The sequence below is a fragment of the Marmota flaviventris genome, chromosome 14, assembly GCF_047511675.1.
Source record: "Marmota flaviventris isolate mMarFla1 chromosome 14, mMarFla1.hap1, whole genome shotgun sequence".
NCBI lineage: Eukaryota > Metazoa > Chordata > Mammalia > Rodentia > Sciuridae > Marmota > Marmota flaviventris.
In genome coordinates, this window is record NC_092511.1 from 86,425,726 (window position 1) to 86,443,720 (window position 17,995).

Below are 17,995 nucleotides of genomic sequence, written 5' to 3' on the forward strand. Positions count from 1 at the left end.
TCTATGATGCCTGGCCTTGGGAAAATTGTAAGAGAGACAGGTGCCCTTCCCTTGAAGTGGTTATACTCTGAAAGGATTTTTTTAAATGATAATCTGATATTAATAGCACATGAAAAGAAAGCTCAGGAAACCAGTAATATGTAATTGCCAAGTGAGTAGCACCCATCGAATCAGAAGTGGGGGCCCAGGGAAGAACGCTGGTCACCTTCACGAGAGGCCAGGGTGAGAAGGAATGGAGAGGAGGGTGAGCGCAGAGCAATGTGACAGGAAATGCTGGAGAGGACAGGAAGTCCACTGTCCGGCTGGGGAGAAGAGGGTACTGAAAAGCAACAGGCAGAATCTCTAGGACATTCCTTGATGGCACCGTGGGACAGAGCGTCTTGAACAATTGGACCAGGACCATGGAAACTAGAATACACTAGAAGATGTTGTTTAAATGTTTTCTAGTTTAATCTCTTTGCAAACTGAATATACTTTGCAGATCTTCACAGATGCACATTTTGAGCTCTTGAAGATTAGGCTGCAGTCTAAAAATCGATTTCTGTTCCTTGCCTCCCTTAATAACAGACCACGCTGCTCAGTGGTGGAATGCCCTGGGCCTCTACCATGTATCCTAAAATAGGCCGATGCAGTAACACCAGAACTCATGGGCAGCTCCAGGGTGGGAAGAGGGGGTGTGCAGTGAACATGTAGAAGTCTACTGTGTATCAGAGCTTGGATCCTTGGGAAGATGGGCTTCTTGCCCTACAGTAGACACGAAAATGGAAACTGGCCTACGTGCCCCATGTCCTTCTGACAATTGACGTATAGAACACAGAGAAACAATCAGTGAAATACAATAGACTGTTACCTTATCATTTAACCATTAATTCCTTCATTTTGAAAGAAAAGTGGTATATTTACTATAAAGAGGCTTGACATTAAAGGTCTATCCAAAGACTAACAAGTGACCCTGCATTATGATCCTTTGAGTAACTAGACATGTGTCTAGGGAGTTGGGACTGGTGAGACTGACTTAAGACAGATAGGTTGGTTCTTAATCCCATCTGTTGAAGTATCTAAAAGATTTAGGAACCTAGACTCAAACCTGAGGGCCTCCATGCTGGGAAAATAAAGTGTGACCTTAATCTTGAGGGACAAGATCAAAAAGGAAGAAAGGTAGATGGATTAAAGAAATAGCAGGGGAGTTTATAAGTTACAAGGCAGTTTTCTAGACTTTTGAGTAAGTGGCTTAAGACATTATCTCTCTCTTCCTTCTTACATGTAGTCCAGGAAGTTTAAGGATGCCCCACAGGTGGTATGCTCATTCTGCATTTCTGTGGTTTTCTTTGCATGGTTCACAGTCTGAAAGTATTAAATCGAAAAATTCAGAAATAAGCAATCCATATGTTATATATTGCATGCCATCTGAGCAGCATAATAGAATCTTACTCCATCCTATCAGCACCTGGATCAACTTTTTGTCCAATGTATCCATGCTGTATACACTACTTTCCCGTTAAGTCGCTTGGTAACCCTCTCAGTTATAATATTGACTATCAAAGTATCCTAATGCTTGTTCAGATAACCCTGATTTTACTTTAAAATTTCCAGTAGTGATGTTGGCAATTTGGATAAGCCAAAGAAAAGCTGTAAAATGCTTTCTTTAAGTGAAAAGGTGAAAGTTTATCATGGGTATGTATACATGGGAAAAAAACAGAGTGTATATATGGCTCCATATCATCCATGGTTTCAGGGTCTTGGGATGTGTCCCCTGTGGATAAGGGGGATAACTGTAAATAGAAGCAAAGCAGTGATGAAGGGAGGGTGAAGGCAATGAGGTCAGGGAACAGAGGCAGTGGATACCGTGGGGAGGGGTCACTCCTTGCAATGAAATGGCGTTCTTTCTCTATGAAGAAAATCATTTGAAGCAAGATAAGGGATATTAAATAAGAATGATAAAGTCTACCTTTGCTTATATTTTAAATCATCACCAAAAATAACATACAAATGAAGTACGTTTTATCAGCTCTTATTATCCCAGTGACTTTTATTACTTTGTCAGAGATGTGTTCCCATGAAAAACTCAAGGACCAATATAAAATACAAATCATCCCTAAGAATCATAACTCTTTAAATAATTTTCTTCTCTAGTAATATATAGTTTGTATTAATAATTACGGATAAATTACAGATTGCATTTGCATGATCTTATTCTGTTATTTAAAAAAAAAAAAAAAAAAAAAACACTGTCCCATATATTCTCTCATTTTAGACTCCCAATAACTAAGAAACTAGATTTCTAACTTTGGAGACAAGAATTCTGAAACTCGGCTTGATATTAATTGATGCTGTCTTTTATGCATGCTTCAAAACTATGCTATTTTCTTTACATGTATTATCTCACTTTGTCTTCACAATTGAACCATGGTCCCCTAGCATCCACATTTCCTCTCATTGCAAGATACCATAAGCTAAGATCTGATTGACTTTAAAGTCCAAAGCTTGAAATCACTGCAATTTACTGAGCATATAACTTACCTAAGCTCCATGAGGCAGTAAGTGACAGAAAAAGGAAATGGACATATCCATTTGCTATTAATTTTTCCATGCAACCCCTAATGGGAAATTTTAACATAATGGATAAACAATCCTATAAAGCCACTGCATATTATAAATTTTATTTTGCAAGTACATTATGTAATGTATTTCAAACTTGCATTATATTACAAATACACTAATAATAATCCATAAAAATAATTCTTATTTTTTTTAATTCCTATAGACCTAAATGTTTTAAGGAAATTTATGGCCTTTACTACTCATTCATGTATTTAGAAAGAGTCATTAAATGCAAAAATGACATAGAAATGCTTTGCTACAATCAAAGCAATATTAACAAATAAGTTTGCATTGAAATGTGGATGTTCAGGTCCATTCAACAAGTTTACATGGAGCACTTACTGCGTAAGATGGTCCAGTCAACACGATAATAAGCAGACACTATCCCTCTTGAAGAGATTTATAGGCCTTCTTCAGGTGATTATGTTCAGTATTTCTGAATGCTCTTGAAAGAGATTATTAGGATTCCTGTTTGGGAATTATATTTAATAAAGCTGAATGCTCTTGAAAGAGATTATTAGGTCTCCTAAGTTTGAGTTTTATTCATCACGGATGGAAGATCCTCGGAGGAGGAGGAAGTGATGGGGTGCAGGTGAGGTGTGTTCTTACCAAGCTGTAGCTCTAAATGGAACATAGGAGTTATCGCCTGAGGAGAAATCATTGCTCTAGAGAATCCTATCAGAGGAACTGTTATACCAAATTGGAATAAAAAGGGATTTAGCAAAGTCCTCGAGGCACAAATGATGTCTGAGATGGGCCTTAACGGGTGGTGAGAAGTCCGGAAGCAGATGGCGGGAGGGCACCCATCGACGGAGGACAGCAGGCACAAAGCAGGGAAGGTGGCTTTTCTCATCGCTGAGTGTTCCTAGAGCAATGAAGTGGCATGAGGCTGAAAAGGGGGACTTTAACGTGGGTCTCACATAGGACCGCGAGACCTTTGGGAGCAGATGCAATACAGTCAAAAACAACCACTGGACGGGGAGGAAGGAGATACAGGGTCACACCTCCACGGTGGCATTTATAAATGGCGTGAGCTTGGAAAAATAAGTTAATCTTTTTGAGTTTTAACTTCCTCACGGCTAATATGGAAATACTAGTAATTATGACTTTAAAGCCTGGGCGTAAGGAAACAGTGTGCCTGGGAGAACCCTGGATAGCACAGCAGGAGAGGCATCTTGGCCGTCTTCATCGTCTCATCTTTATTGTTCAGTGTGTGATGCTGGCATTTGAAGACTTGGGAGCCTAAAGTTTTTAGGTTAGATCTGCATGCTAGGAAAACTCTGTAGGTGGGGTGGTGTGGAGGGTGGACTGATAATAGAAGAAAGAACGAATCAGGAAGCCTAATCGGGTTAAAAATGATGGTGGTGTGGTTCGGGTGGTCCTTTGGATAAAAGAAGGAAGGAAAGCTAAGAGACGGTGCAGAAACGCTCTTCATTTTGTCATTCATTCAAAAATATCCTGAGCACACCCTGTCCCTGGCTCTATATTAGGTGCTGGGGCAGCCAAACAAATGTTGCAGTGCCCAGTTCCTCACAGGTTAGGGGACAAGTACCCTGATAAAGGTCTGTATGGGGAAAAGGTGGCACAAAGGAACATTGAATCAAACCTTGGTTTGGCCATTGAAGGCTTCATAGAAAAGGAGGAGTGGGACTGGGGATCTGACAAATGATCGGCCCCGTGGACTGGAGAGGCTGCTGACTGCTAAGTGCAGCAAATTCAGGGAACCCGGGCTGAGGAGCAGAGTGAGGCGAGAACCAGGCCTTGACTAGAGCAAGGGAGGTCTCAGCTGCAGCCAAGCACTTAACCTCTTAGGGACTTGGTTTCTTCACCTCTTAAGTGAGGAAATAATAAGTCTACCTTTAGGGTCATTAGGAACTGATGTTAAATAAATTGTGTAAAACATTTTATATTCTAGGCACTTAATCAATATGAACTATTACTCCTGGGGGAAGGAGTGACAAAGGGGAAGGAGTCTAGGGGGACTGCAAGGATTCTGACTGGAAGAGTTAATAGACATTGGTGCCATTAACCAGGACAATACAATACAAGAAGAGGAAATTTGGTGGGGTGGGGGGGGGGATTAGTGTTCTGTTTTAAAGCTCTAGAGTTTGAACCGATTAAAGAATACCTGGGTTGAGGGGTTTAGTAGGCCCCTGGGTGGGCAGTGGAGCTGGATATACTTGAGCATCACACACATGCTAAATGATTTCTAAAGCCACAGTGGTATTCAAGATCACCAGGAAAAGGAAAGGGAGCAGGAAAGAGGCTGGACACAAAACATTCAAACAGTGAGGGAGAAGACTGCGCAGGAAAGAAAGGGTGGGGTGGGGGAGAAAGCCCAGAGGTGGGGATGCGAGGAGACTTGACATCACAGGAGCTGGGATAGACATTTCCGGAGCATTCAGGGGATCTCAAGGACTTGGCAATCAGGAGGACCTCCCTCAGAGCCGGTTCCTTTGAAAAATGGATGAGAAGGTCTTAATCATGTGAAGGTGGGCCGTAAATTCACGGGTATCCATTTCATTATTCTTAAACTTTATACACACAACGTTATAGACAAATTATGTGCATAATTTACAGCAAAACATTTTTTTACATAATAAGTCAGAAAAGACAGAAAGGAAGGAAGGAGGGAGGGAGGGAAAGAAGGAAGGAAGAAAGGAAGGAAGGGATGGATGGAGGAAGGAAGGAAAGAAGGAAGGAAGGAAGGAAGGAAGGAAGGAAGGAAAGGGGAAAGAATCTATGCAGGTATCAAAACAACAGATAGAAAACGTTCTTTTGTTACCAGAGACCTAGGCCCAGGAATTCTGAAGATCCCAACCAATCAGGTCCAGCCACCTACCCCAAAAAACAAAAGGAAAAGTAATGGTGAAAAACCGTATATATGTATATGTATGTCAGAAAAACAAAGGGACAAGCGTTTGCAGCCTGTCTCTGGGGGTGCTAATGTGAGCTTCCTGGTCTATATAGACCAAGGGGACCAGAAATATACAGAGGCAAGTGGTCTTGGTCCAACTGTTCTGTGGATGACTATCTCAGGATTGTTCAGCCAGGCCTTGTCTGGGACAAGAAAGTCACTGTCACCTGGGGGATTATTTCACCTCTTCACAAGATGCATATCACTCAGACCTGTTGTTCCTAGAATCCAAGGTGACTAAGAACAAAGGAGACAGGTGCAAAATGGAAGCAGAGATGCCAAGTGCTTTATCTGGCTTTTTTATCCATTGGACATTTACAGGGTCAAGTCAAGAGGTGATGTTTTTAGAAAAAGGAGCCTCTAAGTCCTTGGTACACTTTGAGAAAGTTGGCTATTAACATGAAATGGAGAAATAAAGGGTAGTTAGAGGAGGGATACAGGATCAGGAAGGGCTGAGGCCTCCGGGTGTCATTCACGGGGAAGAAGCCAGTGGAGAAGAAAGGTTGAAGTTAGAAGAAAATCAGTGGGGTGTCGAGGGAACCAGATCTCAGGACAGAGGAACAGACAAGATGGAGGCCATGGGTGGGGATCACCTGGGACTGCCTGGGACTGGTCCCTCCTTAGTCAGGTCAGAGGGAAGGAAGGGGGTGGCGAATGAATACCATGAATGCCAACAGATCTGTCCTTGGGGAATACTGAAACTTCTGAATATCCGTTTTGTTTTATTTCTTTTTCAATAATATAAGAGGCAAGGGCACCTGTAGTGAGAGAACAAGAATCAAAGTGAGGCTCAAGGAGGATCACAAAATGTAGGAATATTGTCTAGGAACTTGGAAGAAAGGACAGATGGTGAGCAAATACAAGGATTACCTAGCCACACAGAGAGCCTCCTTGGGAAGTCAATGTCACAAATCCATGTGACCACCACAGTGCACAGCAGCCTTCCTGAGCAGAGGAGCCAGATGAGGGCTTGATCCCAAGCTAGAGACTTGGGGGAGTGTGGACTAGGCCTACGAGTGATTCCCACCACGCTGGAGGGTCTTGGGAAAGCCAGCAAAGAGGTCAGTTAGGTGGTCAGTATTGGACATGGGACTTCAGGATCAATTCAGTGCCAGATTCCTGGATGATCTAGATAAATAGGAATTGGAGAGGCCATCAAATGAGCCAGCTCAGGTTACACTGGGAAGAACCCAGATTCTGGCTCTTGAAGACAAAAATCCAAAGGTCAGGGCTGTAAAAAATTGAGGTGGAGCGGAGATAGAAGAACAGTTTGAGAAGGTGGCATGAAATGCTTGGGGGTTTCTACAAGTTTGCCCTTAAAAGTCAATAGGTAAATCTTTTGAAGGTCGTGAGCAAAGGAAGGGGTGCAGGAGGGTACCCTTAGACTGGTTTAAAGGGTGGGATGAGCAGGGAGAGAGATGAAGTTCATCTTTAATGAATAAAGAAGCTCATGATCAGAGTCTCAAAGGAGAAGGGGTATTTTCAGGAGGACAGCAAGCGAAACAAAAGTAGCATCTCCCTCCTGTGGCATTTGTTTATGAGGATGGATGAATGGATGGGAGAGAGTAGAAGAAGGAAGGAAGAAATGGAAAGATTATAAGCATAACTAGGGCTGTAGAATAAGTATTAGTTATGACCATAACCAAGGACGATATCCTAACTTTCAAACTCAATAGATGGTGCCTTAGTTGAGCATCTCATGTATGCAAGGCACAAGCACTGTGCCTGCCCACAGTTAACCTTCAGTGAATGTTCCTTCAGGGGCAGAGCTGGTGGTCAGGGATGGATTAAGATACAAAGACCAGGAGGACATCATTTCTACCATCATGGATCACAGCTTAGTGTACTCTTAAAGCTGGTCTGCTATTTCCCTTTTATATAAAGAGTATATATTAAACAAATTTCAACCTGAAAGTGTAAAGAATTGTAAGAAGGCCTAGGAAGTGTCCTTTTGAAAGTACTACTATTTTTGTGAGCTTTCTATCCCACTTATTTCTGAGTAGCTACAGAACACAATAAAAGAGCAGTTTGTCTTTTTGTGATTTTTTTTAATAGCAGTCAAACATAAGATGACTAGATATGAGGCATGTTGATACACAGATGGAATCATAAAATAATTTGTGCAAAGTTAACATGGACATACTTGGGTTGTATCTGCAAGGCTACTGTTTAATCGTGAGTAATTACTTAGTGTTTATCAATTCTGGCCCCAGAGGATCACACAGTCTAAATTGTGTCAGCCAAAGAATGATTGCAAAGGAAGCTACGGAGCGGCTGGCTGTGAGTGGGATGGCCTCAGGGACACATCAGACAGTCCACAGAGAGGAAAGGAAAAATCAGTTCAAGTGGTAATTTGTAAATCAACATTTGTAATTGATGACTAATCTCCTCTACAAAAGATTCGAGTCCACTTGGAGCAAACACATATATATCCTAAGCAACAATTTCAGTAAAAGACAAGAAACAGAAACATTGTTGAAGAGGAGAGATGGCACCAGGAGAGAGCCACACTGCAGGAAGGACAGGTTAGGGGGGTAAATATCTTTCTTATTTGGGTAGCAGCAATCCCAGTGAAATCTGACCTCCTCCTCTACAAGGCCAGCCCCTCCCTGAGGATGACTAGCTCGTTGATTCCATGGACAAAGTCTGATTCCACTCTGGGTACAAACATGGCCACCCTGCAAAATCCCTCCAAGGGGACATGAGGCACTGGCAGATACTGGGAGAGCAAGAGACGGGAAGAGAGGGGGACAAAAATGGTCACTGGATCCTCCTTTGCTTTCCAGGGAAAACCTTGGTGACCAAGACCAGAGAAGGGACACCTGCAAAGCGTATGTGTTTAGCCCCCCCTGTTGGCTGTAGCTGGTGCCATGACCAGGAAGAGAGGGCGTAGGGTCTGTAGATCCTCCCAGAGCAGCTTGGAACTCGCTCACCTTCCCTCTGCTCTCTGTGTGGTTCTGCCCTTCTGAGCTTCTGGGGAGAGGGACTTCAGGGAGAAAGAAGGCACAGGACTGTCCTTTCATGTCCCAAGTGAATCCTTTCCCACTCCCCACCCACCTACCAAAGGGAGGTGAGGACATCATGTCCTCCGCTCAGGAGACGGCAGGTTTTACTCTCCTTATAAAGGAATGCCCTGCAGCTTCTCTGATTGCTTGGCTCAGTCCCTGTTTGTAAGCCCCACGTGGACTTCCTGGCCGACCCAAGTCAGTTGAGTCCTGTGATCAGTTATTGATGGCAACTGTCTTCCAGGAGATGAAGGAGAATACTGGAAATGAATAAGACAACCCCTCCCTCCCTCGCTCAGAGCTAGTGACAGGGGAGCACAAAAGGCACATTGCAGATACTGCATCTGGGACTCAAATGGCGCTCGATACTGGCTGATAGAGTGACACCATTCCCTACTGCATGCATGGGATTTGTTGTTTCCACTTCTCCATGGATGACCTTGTTATAGACACCAAAGTGACATGCGGAACTTATTGGGAGCTTTATCTCTAATAATAACTCCCCTACTAAAGACCCCTAAAGTTAAAATTGATGTGTGCTTTCCTTCAGAAACTTCCTGTGAATTGTGTGGATTCGGGTCCAAGTCTGTACAGCATCTCCCATAGAACTGGGTTGTCCCTTTACTTGGGGGCTCACACCAAGAGAAAATAGGATGGGCTTTTCTTTTTTAGGCATAGAGGGAGCCTGGAGATAGACATGGAAACAAGAATTGGTCAAATTATGAAAGCGGATCCTAAATGTGGGTTTTCCATCTTTAAAAAATAATAAACCCTCTCAACCCTTTATTCACCCCTGTCATTTCACTGCCTGATGAGGCTGGCTTGCGGAGCCTCTGCACGTGCTGCTGATCTCACCTTCAATGCTCTTTGTCTTTATCCCCTTTAGGAGATGACCTGGCTTCCACCACTGTCTGCTGTTCAAGCACCCGGCAAAGTGGAACCAAGCAAATTTCCATTTCCAAATAAGGTGAGCTCTTGCATCACTCGGGAATACGCTGTGCTCATGCAGACATGCGAGGTGGACCATCGGTTGACCCTTCATGGGCTTCTCCCACGTAAATATTCCTGCCCAAAGCACGTTAATCTAATCTTGAGCAATCTCCAGGGACATATTTGTAAGGCGAGGATTGTGGCTCAGTGGCAGAGCACTTGCCTAGCATGTGTGAGGCCCTGGGTTCCATTCTCAGCACCACATAAAAATAAATTAATAAATAAAAGTCATTACTATCCATCTACTGCTAAAAATATTTTTTTTTAAAAAAAAAGAACTTATTTATTCTTCAAAGGGGGAGAATTGAGCTTGCTATCTCAATTACCTATACTTTTGTATCCTTCAAACTGTGATTATTATAACTGTCAACATGATCTAAGAACATTTGTGATGTTGAAATGCATCTTACATTTTATGCATTCAATGTGATTATATATCCTGGGGTTGTTTTTTTCCTTCAAAATCTGTTATTAAATTGATTTTATCTTAAAATGAATATCTTAGAATTAGAGGCATGTGGTATTTAATGTATCTTGGGTATCTTTTTTAAAGTTTGAAATATTTTCTAGGAGCTACAAAATGTTTTCTAGTCGAGCACATACCTGTAATCCCAAAGGCTCAGGAGGCTGAGGCAGGAGGATCATGAGTTCAAAGCCAGCCTCAGCAACTTATCAAGGGCCTAAGCAACTTAGTGAAACCCTGTCTCTAAATAAAAATAAAAGGACTAGCAATGTACCTCAGTTGGTTAGAACCTCTGGGTTCAATTCTTGATACAAAAAAAAACAAAAAACAAACAAAGATTTCTGTATGTTTTAAGGAATAGTATACAAAAAAATATCAGTCACAAAATATATTTATATTTAAGTTATACATAAGTCTAATAGGCTTTCTTTGATTTTTTTCTAATCATGTAACTGACATATAATTATATGTTTATTATTAAGATCAAATTATACAAGTGGAAAGAGCAAAATATGAAAATCCCAGAGAACCCAGTTAGATTCTATTTCAAATCCCAGGAATTACTCTCAAGAGTTTGGTGTGCGGGCTGGGATTGTGGCTCAGTGGTAGAGCACTTGCCTACCATGTATGAGGCACTGGGTTGGATTCTCAGCACCACATACAAATAAATAAATAAGATAAAAAATTTCATCAATAACCACATAAAAATAAAGTGTCAGTTGTTGTCCCTGGGCATTTTAGTCACCTATATTCATATATATATATGAACCCTTACATTGTAGAGTAATAAAAACATTTTTATTCAAGGATTGATTTTTTACAAATAGCCACAATACATAAACATCACTGCTAAATATCAAGATCACAACCTTCTAGAATGAATTGCTGAAATAATTGTTCATTGCTTCTATCACAATGGTGAATTCCAGTCTAAGTTGGTTTTATTACCCTTGGCAAAGTGCACTTGGAGCTCTTTCCAAGTGAACCTACAGAGATTTCTTTATCCTTCTAAACAGCAGCAAAAGCCCGGCATGGTGGCACATGCCTATAGTTCCAAGTACTCAGGAAGCTGAGGCAGGAGGATCACAAATTCCAGCCAGCCTTGGCAACTTAGTGAGACCCTGTCTCAAAATAAAATATAAGTTCCTTCATTCTTCCCTATTCCCCGCCCCACTATGGATCGGCATCCACTTATCAGAGAAAACATTCAGGTTTTGGTTTGGGGGGACTGGCTTATTTCACTTAGCATGATATTCTCCAGTTCCAAACTTTGGTTTGTGTAGAGGGGAGCCGGGGAGGGGGTGGGGTTGTGGGTAAGGGAAGGAGGGTAGAAAGAGACAGACATTATTACCCTATATACATGTGTGGTTACACTAGTGGTGTGACGCTGAGCTGGGTACAGCCAGAGGAATGATAAGTTGTGCTCCATTTGTGTGCTATAGGTCAAAATGCATTCTACTGTAAAATTGATTAATTGATTAATTAATTAATTTTTAATAAGATAAAATATAAAAAGGACTGGGGATGTAGCTCTGTGGTAAAGTGCCTCTGGATTCAATCTGTAGTACCAAAAGAAAAAGAAAAAAGAAAAGAATTCTAAACCGCAGCAAAATATTGTGTAAGATGGGTTTGCCATGTTTTATTTGATCGAGCTCCTTTTGGTAGACTTTGAGATTGTCTGTGGTTTGTTAATTACACACTCTGGTACCACAGACACTTTGTAAATGCCTCTTTGTCTGCTGCTATCGACTGTCCCCAGTAAGGACACCCCAGCCTGGGAATTCGAAGGGCGCTGGAGCCCTCAGAAACCATTTACGCTTGGCTGTGTTTCAAGAGTTCATTTTATGTATCTTAGCCAATGATTAATATTATCTGGGTTTTTATCATTGTGTCTGCATGATGGATGAAAAGTTGATATCTCATTGTTTTAATTTGCATTTCCCCAATTACTTCTAAGCTTGAGCAGTGACTGTTTTTCCTTTTCAAATAGCCCATTCATATCCACTGCCACTTCATAAAAATGATTTGTAGGAACTCCTTATATCTTATTCACTTGTCTATTATATAGAATGTCACCTATTTTTGTAACCTTATTTATGTGCCTTTTATCCTAGAAAAGTGTTTAATTTTTATGTCAGAGAAAAATGATGTTCCCTTTTCCAACATTCTAACAATGTTCTCTATTTTTATTCTCATTCTTTGGTGGTATGTTCTTAGACCTAAATACATTGAGGATGGTGTGACTTAGGATTCTAGTTTTAGGTTTTTTAAGATTAGTCAATTGTTATAACACTATCAACATACGGAAAGCGCACTTTTCTCCCACTTCTTTGAAATACCCGCTGTGTCTATAGTTGAATTTCTAGTAAATATGTGGATTTGTTTCAGGATTCACTATTCTGTTTTTCCACCCTATTTATCGAATTCTTTCCCAATACCTTATTGTTTAAGTCAGAGGTAGACAGCTGGACGTGGGTGGCCCACGGCTGGAGTCCCAGCTACTGCAGAAGCTGAGACAGGAGAATTGGTTGAGCCCACAAGTTTGATACCAGCCTGGGCCACACACTGAGGCACCATCTCAACAGGAAACAGAATTTGACAAGACCCTTTCAGTGAAGAATCAGATAGCAAACAGTTCAGGCTTAGCAGACAACAGCTAATGAATGAATGGGGCATCTCATTGGTGGAGTGTAAACTGGATGCACCTGAAGTTCCCAGACTCCTAGCTCTTTGAACGCAGGCAAATTTTGGATAATTTCTGCAGCATGGATTTCTAATGGCATCCTGCCACACCTAGAATGAAATGAAGAAACCTTACAATCTTTGCATGTAATCTGAACCAAATAATGGCTGACCCTCAACACAATCAAGTAAACTTATTTGTCATTTACATATACCCCTGGTGTAAGTTTTGATATAATTGAGCACATACCAAAAAATACTTTGTTGTGACTTTCTCAAAATTCCTTTTGTTTTCTTTCATGTAAATACTGAAGCAATAACAACTCCTGAGGTGAAATTGAGATTTTAAATCACTAATGCAAAGATTTCATTTTTATAGCTTTATTGAGATACAGTTGACAAATAAAAATGGTATGTATTAGAGGCAAATAACTTAATGTTTTGGTATTTATATATGTTGTGAAATAATCATCACAAGCTAATTAGCGTATCTGTCATCTCACATAGTTACACTTTTTTTCCTTTGTGATCCTAGCAAGTGTCCTCTTAGTGAATTTCAAGAGAACACAATATAGTATCACTAGCTATAGTTAGATTTTTGATATAACATACTGCATATCATTCATGTATGTGTGTGTCGTTTGTGTATGTGACAGAGATAGTTAGATAGATAACTTGAGGCCTTATGATAAGTGAAGTGAGTCAGACACAGACAGATATTGCATGATCTCACTTATATGTAACATCCAAAATAATCAAACTCATAGAAGCAGAGTGAATGGTGGTGGCCAGGAATGAGGGCACGGGTAGTAAGAAATGTTAGTCAAGCTGGGCACGGTGGCTCAGGCCTGTAATCCCAACGGCTCAGGAGGCTAAGGCAGGAGGATCTCGAGTTCAAAAGCAAGACACTAAGCAACTCAGTGAGACCCTGTCTCTAAATAAAATACAAAATAGGGCTGGGGATGTGGCTCAGTGGTCAGGTGCTCCTGAGTTCAATCCCCAGTACAAAAAAAAAAAAGAAATGTTGGTCAAAGAGTGTGAAGTTTCAGCTATGCAACACAAATACTTCCTAGAGATCTAACAGAAACCTGAGTATAAGTAAAAACTTTCAATTTTAAAAACAGAAAGTAGTTGGAAGTTTCTTATTTTTTCATTCATTATTATCCATCCTACGGGATAAAGCACAGAATTCTGGATGTCAGTGGAAAGTGTGCCCTATTTAGGACTTCTCCATAAGACATTTTCCAGGGTGCCAGGATTTGCGTGGAGATGATATTTTACCTCTAGATCTTTTCGCCTTGCCCAAGAAGAAAGAATAAGTGATTTCACAAACCGTAAGAACATGGCATGATTTTAATAGTGCCATTTTTCAGAAGGCTTGCCGTAAGCACTGATGGTTTACCGTGTACAAATGAAAGAAGGCTGAGTGAGCTTCCTATTTCTGCTGTAACAAGTGACCACCCGCTTAGTGACTTAAGTCAACACATACTTTCAGAAATCTGAATTGGGGTTCATTGAGGTAAACTCAGGGCGTAGGGGCGGCAGGCTGAAGGCTCTAGGGAAGAATTCCTTTGCTTGCCTATTTAGCTTCTAGAGGCTTCCATACTCAAGGCTCATGTCACTCAGACCTCTGCTTTCCTTATAAAGACCTTGATATTGTATTTGGTTTACCTGAATAATCTCCTATTTCAGAACATCTACAAAGTACCTTTTTCCATATCAGGTACATATTGCAGGTTCCTGGAATGGGGGACAGACATCTTTGGGGGTGCTTATTCTGGCTATGCCAAAGACTGTTTTTGACTTTCCCAGAGAGTGGACCTCTAGTTGGTGGTGATGGGGGGTTGCTGGGGATGGGGGTTGCTGGGAATGGAACTTGCACAGGCTAGGCACACACTCTACCAGTGAGCTACATTCCCATCCCTCAGATGCACGACCTTTAACCTTTTATCTCAACAAAGGAGCATTCTGGCAGCTGGACATTGAAACTGATTAATTAGACTGTTAATGTTTGAGATTATCACTATAACGAATGTGAATGTGTTGAGCTAGAGTTGCTTATGGAATTTGAGTTGCTTTCTCCAAAATGACTAATAAACAATGAAATTAAGACCTTATTAAGATTAAGGGAACCATTTGATCTCACAAGGAAAAGTCGATTTTACTAGGCATTCTGAGTTACCAGTACCACTAAATTAATTAGCTAAATACTTCCGAGAATTCCCTCACTCTGTCTGAGTATTGAAGGACATAATATATAGCAAAGTCAATTGATAATGAACTTGCTTATTTTTTTTTCCTACTCTCTGAGGACTTGATTTGGAATCACAATTCCCTGGACAAACACTACGAGGCATTTCTGCCTCATTCTTCAAATCTCAAAAGTAATTGAATTTGGTAAAGCTAAGAACGCCCTTCTCCTTTAAATTGGCTGCCATTATCAGGTATTTCAACCAAGAGAAAAGAAAATGAATTTGCTTGCCCTTTCCCCTTTCATTGTGCATCAATCTCATAAGTTTTGAAATGCAAATAAAGAACTCAAAAGTGTAGAATGTTTTCCATTCTCCAGAATGGGTATGTCCAAACCCAGGGACATTTCACAGGCCGTGGATGCTGAATCGGTGGGTTAGGCCCGGTCTGAAAATATTCTTGCTGATGGTTTTTTTAAAGTTTGTTCAGAGGAGTTCTAGCATCACCATAGAAACAAGAATCCTACCATCCTACCGCCTTTCTCTTTATACACTCCAGGGAGAATGAGCACCTGGAAGTAGGAAGGAAAGTGTTTGGAGATGGAAAGTTTATTATACAGCTTCCTCCTTGGGTTGCTACTGTGCTTCAAAAGCAACCACAAGGGGCTGGGGCTGGGGCTCAGCGGTTCAGCACTCGTCTTGCATATGTGTGAGACCCTGGGTTCGATCCTCAGAACCCCATAAATAAAATAAAAAGGTATTGTGTCCACCAACAACTAAAAAAATATTAAAAAAAAAAAAACAACCACAAACCCAGTGTAGTGGCACACACCTGTAATCCCAGCAACTCAGGAGGCTGAAGCAAGAGGATTGCAAGTTCAAAGTTAGCCTCAGCAACTCAGTGAGGCCCTGAGCAACATAGCAAGACCCTGTCTCAAAATTTAAAAAAAATAAATAAAAATAAAAAGGGCCGGGGATGTGGCTCAGTGGTGAAGTGCTGCAATTAGTTGGCAACAATTTTCTTTCAGGGTAGTATATAAGATAATGAGGCCTCAAATAGTTTGACAGGCTCCATTGAATGGAATGTGGGATCTGTTATGGTGTTTCATTGAAGGGCTTTCTTGGAAACAGTGTGCCTGGTTATTTCTGCCTTCAGCAAAATGATTTGTGTGAATTTTACTTCTCAACTAAATGCCACCCTTTTTTTTTTATTGGTTGTTCAAAACATTACAAAGCTCATGACATATCATCTTCCATACATTTGATTCAAGTGGGTTATGAACTCCCATTTTTTACCCCAAATACAAGTTGCAGAATCACATCGGTTACTCATCCATATTTTTACATAATACCATATTAATGACTGTTGTATTCTGCTACCTTTCCTATCCCCTACTATCCACTTTTAAAGGAGTTTTAATATTCTCGGATGCCAAAGAAGAGACTGGGTGTTGGGACTTCCAGATTTAAAGGTGGAGAAGAGTAAATTCCCATTGTAGATGCTCTTCTAAGTCATGGAGAGTGAGCTTCTAGGAAGTGGTTATACTGAAGCAGGTTGTCTGGAAGCATATCTTTGGTTCTCTGCTGAAAGAGTCTGTCGACAGTCATCATCTAAGGCCTGAGTTTTAGGATGCTTCAAGAAATAAAAAATTCTGTTTCTTATTAGTATGAGCAAGGTCATAGGAAATTTTCTGCTATTCTTTCTTTCATTTTTTTTTTCTTGTTTGTTTAAAGAATGAGCTTAACACAGGCACCATCTCAATTGCTGTTCCTGCTCATTGGTGACAAATGAGTCTTCCCCGTCTAGGACAGGATGGCTCCAAAGGGCCAAAATCTACAGACAGGACAGAGGAGTTAACTCACTGGGACTCAAAGTATTTTTAACATGAAAACTAAAAGTAATTTCTGTTCAGATATAAACTGTAAGTTAACCAGAAAGGAAGGAAACTCACTGGTGCCCTTGGGGAAATTGCCTGTGGGTCTCTTCTTCATAACAGCACCTCTACAAACTGGGCCAGAGTCGTTTTTGCAGATTTCACGTTGGCCATCACTTCAGTGACACTATTTCATCTTCATGTCACTCTTTCCAAAACAGAATCTCAGAGTGAAAGTTGAACTTTGTTCTTTCCCATCAGCTGAACAGCTCATTGCTACCAACTCTGAAAGAGGTTTACTAGGCATCCACACATGACTCAGACTGCCTAATAGAGTGGGAATCCCATCCCTTCCCAATTTTCTCCTCCAAATCCTCGCCCACCAGACTGGCTCATTTGTACTATTTCAGTGGAATTCCTTTTTAAAACAGACATTATTCATTAGAATTGAATATGCCACAAGTGCCATTAAATGATACCTCTGCCCTTTAACAACTGTATTCATAGAGCAAAATTCTGGTAAAATATGTTAAGCCATATACTGGAGAGTAATTCCATTTCACTGGATTTTCATTCCACATGCCAGAATTATAAAGGAGTTTTGTTGGATTTTATGCATTGCTACTTATTTTTTTTATATTCCTACCACCTCAATTCATTTTATAACTCCCCCTTATATTTCACATCAAATAAGGATCTTTCAAGGAAAGAGGATGTGAATTCTCAAGACAAAATTCACATATCACTTTAATATAAATAAAATCAGGCTTAATCCCATTTATCTGAGTAGTAACTAGACTTCAGATACTGCAAAGTACTGGATTTACATCAGAGTAGATAAGTGGATATCTGTAATAATCTTTTCACCCACTGCTGTGAGATTGACAACAGCTTGTCAGCAATGTTCCTGACAGGAGAGGGGCCAGCCTCATCTGCAGAGATGCTGGTAGTACAGGTGCCTTCAAAAGGAAGTGGCTGAGACTCAAAGTCAATAATATAATAGACCAGTGACTAAATATAGAACTAAACCCACAGACTTCATAAAAGAAAACAGAAGGTTAAATCTTTGTGGCTTGGATTCAGCCAGGAATTCTTAGCTATGGCCCGAAAAGCTTGAGCAATGAAAGGAAAACTGGATAAATTAAACTTCATCAAAATTTAAAACTTGTGCATCGAAGAATACTATCAATACAGGGGAAAGGAAGCTGACAGAATGGGAGAAAAGATTGGCGAATCATATATCTGTGAAGAGTGTAGTATCCAGAATATAAAGA

The 17,995-nt window shown here is 40.8% G+C and overlaps 1 protein-coding gene across 1 annotated transcript in view; it reads left to right on the forward strand.

Annotated features, from left to right (window-relative positions):
• Aff3 (ALF transcription elongation factor 3) overlaps positions 1 to 17,995 on the forward strand; it is a 577,149-nt gene that overhangs the window by 380,435 nt on the left and 178,719 nt on the right. The window contains exon 8 of the mRNA XM_027950674.2: positions 9,410 to 9,490. Within this exon, the coding sequence (XP_027806475.2) occupies positions 9,410 to 9,490 (81 nt within the window). The remainder of the gene's footprint in view (positions 1 to 9,409; positions 9,491 to 17,995) is intronic.